The 2083-nt window shown below is 53.1% G+C and overlaps 1 protein-coding gene across 1 annotated transcript in view; it reads left to right on the top strand.

Annotated features, from left to right (window-relative positions):
- The first annotated feature begins 741 nt into the window (after positions 1–741).
- ACSBG1 (acyl-CoA synthetase bubblegum family member 1) overlaps positions 742–2083 on the top strand; it is a 17240-nt gene continuing 15898 nt past the window's right edge. The window contains 1 exon segment of the mRNA XM_015593510.2: positions 742–891. Coding sequence (XP_015448996.1) covers positions 742–891 — 150 coding nt within the window.

Genomic DNA, 2083 nt, shown 5'->3' with positions numbered 1-2083 from the left:
CAGCGCTGTCTCGGGCCCAGCAATGCAGAGAGCAAACCCCAACCGTGTCCACACGGCTCCAGTGCCTTCTGTATGTTTAGCTCACGGAAGCCCTAGGAGATAGGAGTTATTACAACTCCATTTTACGGATGAGAACACCGAAGCACAGAGAGGTTAAGTAACGTATCCAAGGTCACACAGCTTGTAAGCGGCTGTCTTATTCCAGGTTTCCCTAACAAACAGCACCCATGGGAAAGCTCATGCCCCAAGGCTTCGTTGCAGCCCAGGGCCACAGCTCCCTTGGGGCACAGGGGTCTCACAGCCGGGCCTTGGTACCAGATGACCCAGGCACCCTGCACTGCCACGGCTGGGAGGTGTCCTGGAGACAGGATGTCTGGTGGTAGAGGCTGTGATGGCAAGATGCTTGGGAACTTTCACCGAGAATGTGGGCAGGTGGTGGGAGGCACTGTGGCCAGCAGGGGACAGCAGAGCCCGCACTTCCGCCCTCTCGGCCCTGGGCCTGGACCGGGAAGCCCGGAGCTGGAGCCCCAGCCTGCAGCATTTCGAAATTAAAAAAAGTAAAAATGAAAATTACATCGTAGTAATACATGGTAACAAAAAAGTAGTCCAGAAACCGATGCTGAAAACGTACAGCAGTTCTGCCTGATCGCCCTGCCGTGAGGCACCTTTTTTCCCCGATAGTTCTATTCTTAATACCTTTCCTGAGAGGTTTTCATAGGTTTAAAGCACACGGACACCTAGATGTCGGTCTGTCAGCCATCAGCGACACCGCGACACCGCGCTCGGCTCACCATGCTCAGCCCCACCCCGACCACGGATCTCTACCGCGTCGCCCTGTATCTACACCTGCGGTCACACAGCGCAGCGTCGCTCCCCTCCCCAGCCCTCAGAGTGAGACGGGAGGGACCCTCTCACCCGCCCTCCGTCTGCGGCCCTGAACTTCAGAGTCACGAATGACATTTACGTTCTTTAAGGAACTCGAAATTAAAATCGCCCAGCTTTTTCTATCACGGACTCCAGAAGTGTCCTATGATCAATCACAGGTGGCCCATGGACAAACACTTAAGAATGGTTCTCTATTAATTTTAACACGCATTGGGAGATCTGCATCTGTGTGTGCACATACCACGAGCCCTTCGGTTTGTGCTTTTACATACCTGACTGCTTACGGTGAAGCTCGTGTCAATATTTAATTTTAAAAGTGAGGTGAAGAAAATGATTAAATGACGTATAATCCCAGAAGCCGGCAGTGAAATTCGTGACGGGATTCAGAGATTCCTCGAGGGTAGCGGCAGGGGCCTGGCTTGCCGGGCTCCGTCGGTGGTCTGCAGGGTTCACCGGGGGTGGCAGCTTCGTAGGCCCTGCCCCGCCGGAGCAGCCCCACCCCTCAGCACTGTGCCCCCAGCGCCAGAAACGGGGCAGGGCTGTGGAAAGCCCCCAGCGGGATTTGTCCTGTCCCTCGGGGAGACAGCTGCTCCCCACGGATGTTGATTTGATCTGTTACCAGAGAGCGGGGTCCTCTCCCAGCGTGTTGTCCGGGTTCTTGATATCTCGAACAAAGAATTGAGCAAGACACCGAAACACAGTAGAAAAGTTTTATTAGAAGGGAAAGTCCACTTCCAGACGTGGACGGGGCCTGAGCGAGAGAAGCCTGGCTCGAAGGCCTGGTGGCTGACAGGGCTCAGTGATTCCTCATTTTGCTTTCTGCACACGTTTGTTCCCAGAATTCAGTCTGTTATAACGATATTGATGAACTTCTGGGCATCATGTTATAATGATGCTGTAATGAGGCTCAGGTGAGTTGAAGGTCGTTAGGCTCTTCATTGTGCAGGTGCGAGTGAGTGGCTTAAACTGGTACCTAATTCTCTGCCTACTTGTTTCTTTGTGAGAGTAAAAAAAAAAATGCCTTCTGGCTTGCTTAATTGTGGGCGGATTAGGGAGCGCCCAGCCACACTGCTGCCCCCCTTCTGGGATAGGATGAGCTCAGTGTCTTTGCAGGCAGACCCGAAACCCCCTAATTTTCCTGCCTAACTCTTTTCTAAGAACCATGAACCCCCTTATTATTACTGTGGATGTTGAGGGC

The sequence above is a fragment of the Pteropus alecto genome, unplaced genomic scaffold (assembly GCF_000325575.1).
Source record: "Pteropus alecto unplaced genomic scaffold, ASM32557v1 scaffold60, whole genome shotgun sequence".
In the NCBI taxonomy this organism is placed as follows: domain Eukaryota; kingdom Metazoa; phylum Chordata; class Mammalia; order Chiroptera; family Pteropodidae; genus Pteropus; species Pteropus alecto.
The sequence above is the reverse complement of the archived record's forward strand: the minus strand, read 5'-3'. Positions and strand labels throughout refer to the sequence as shown.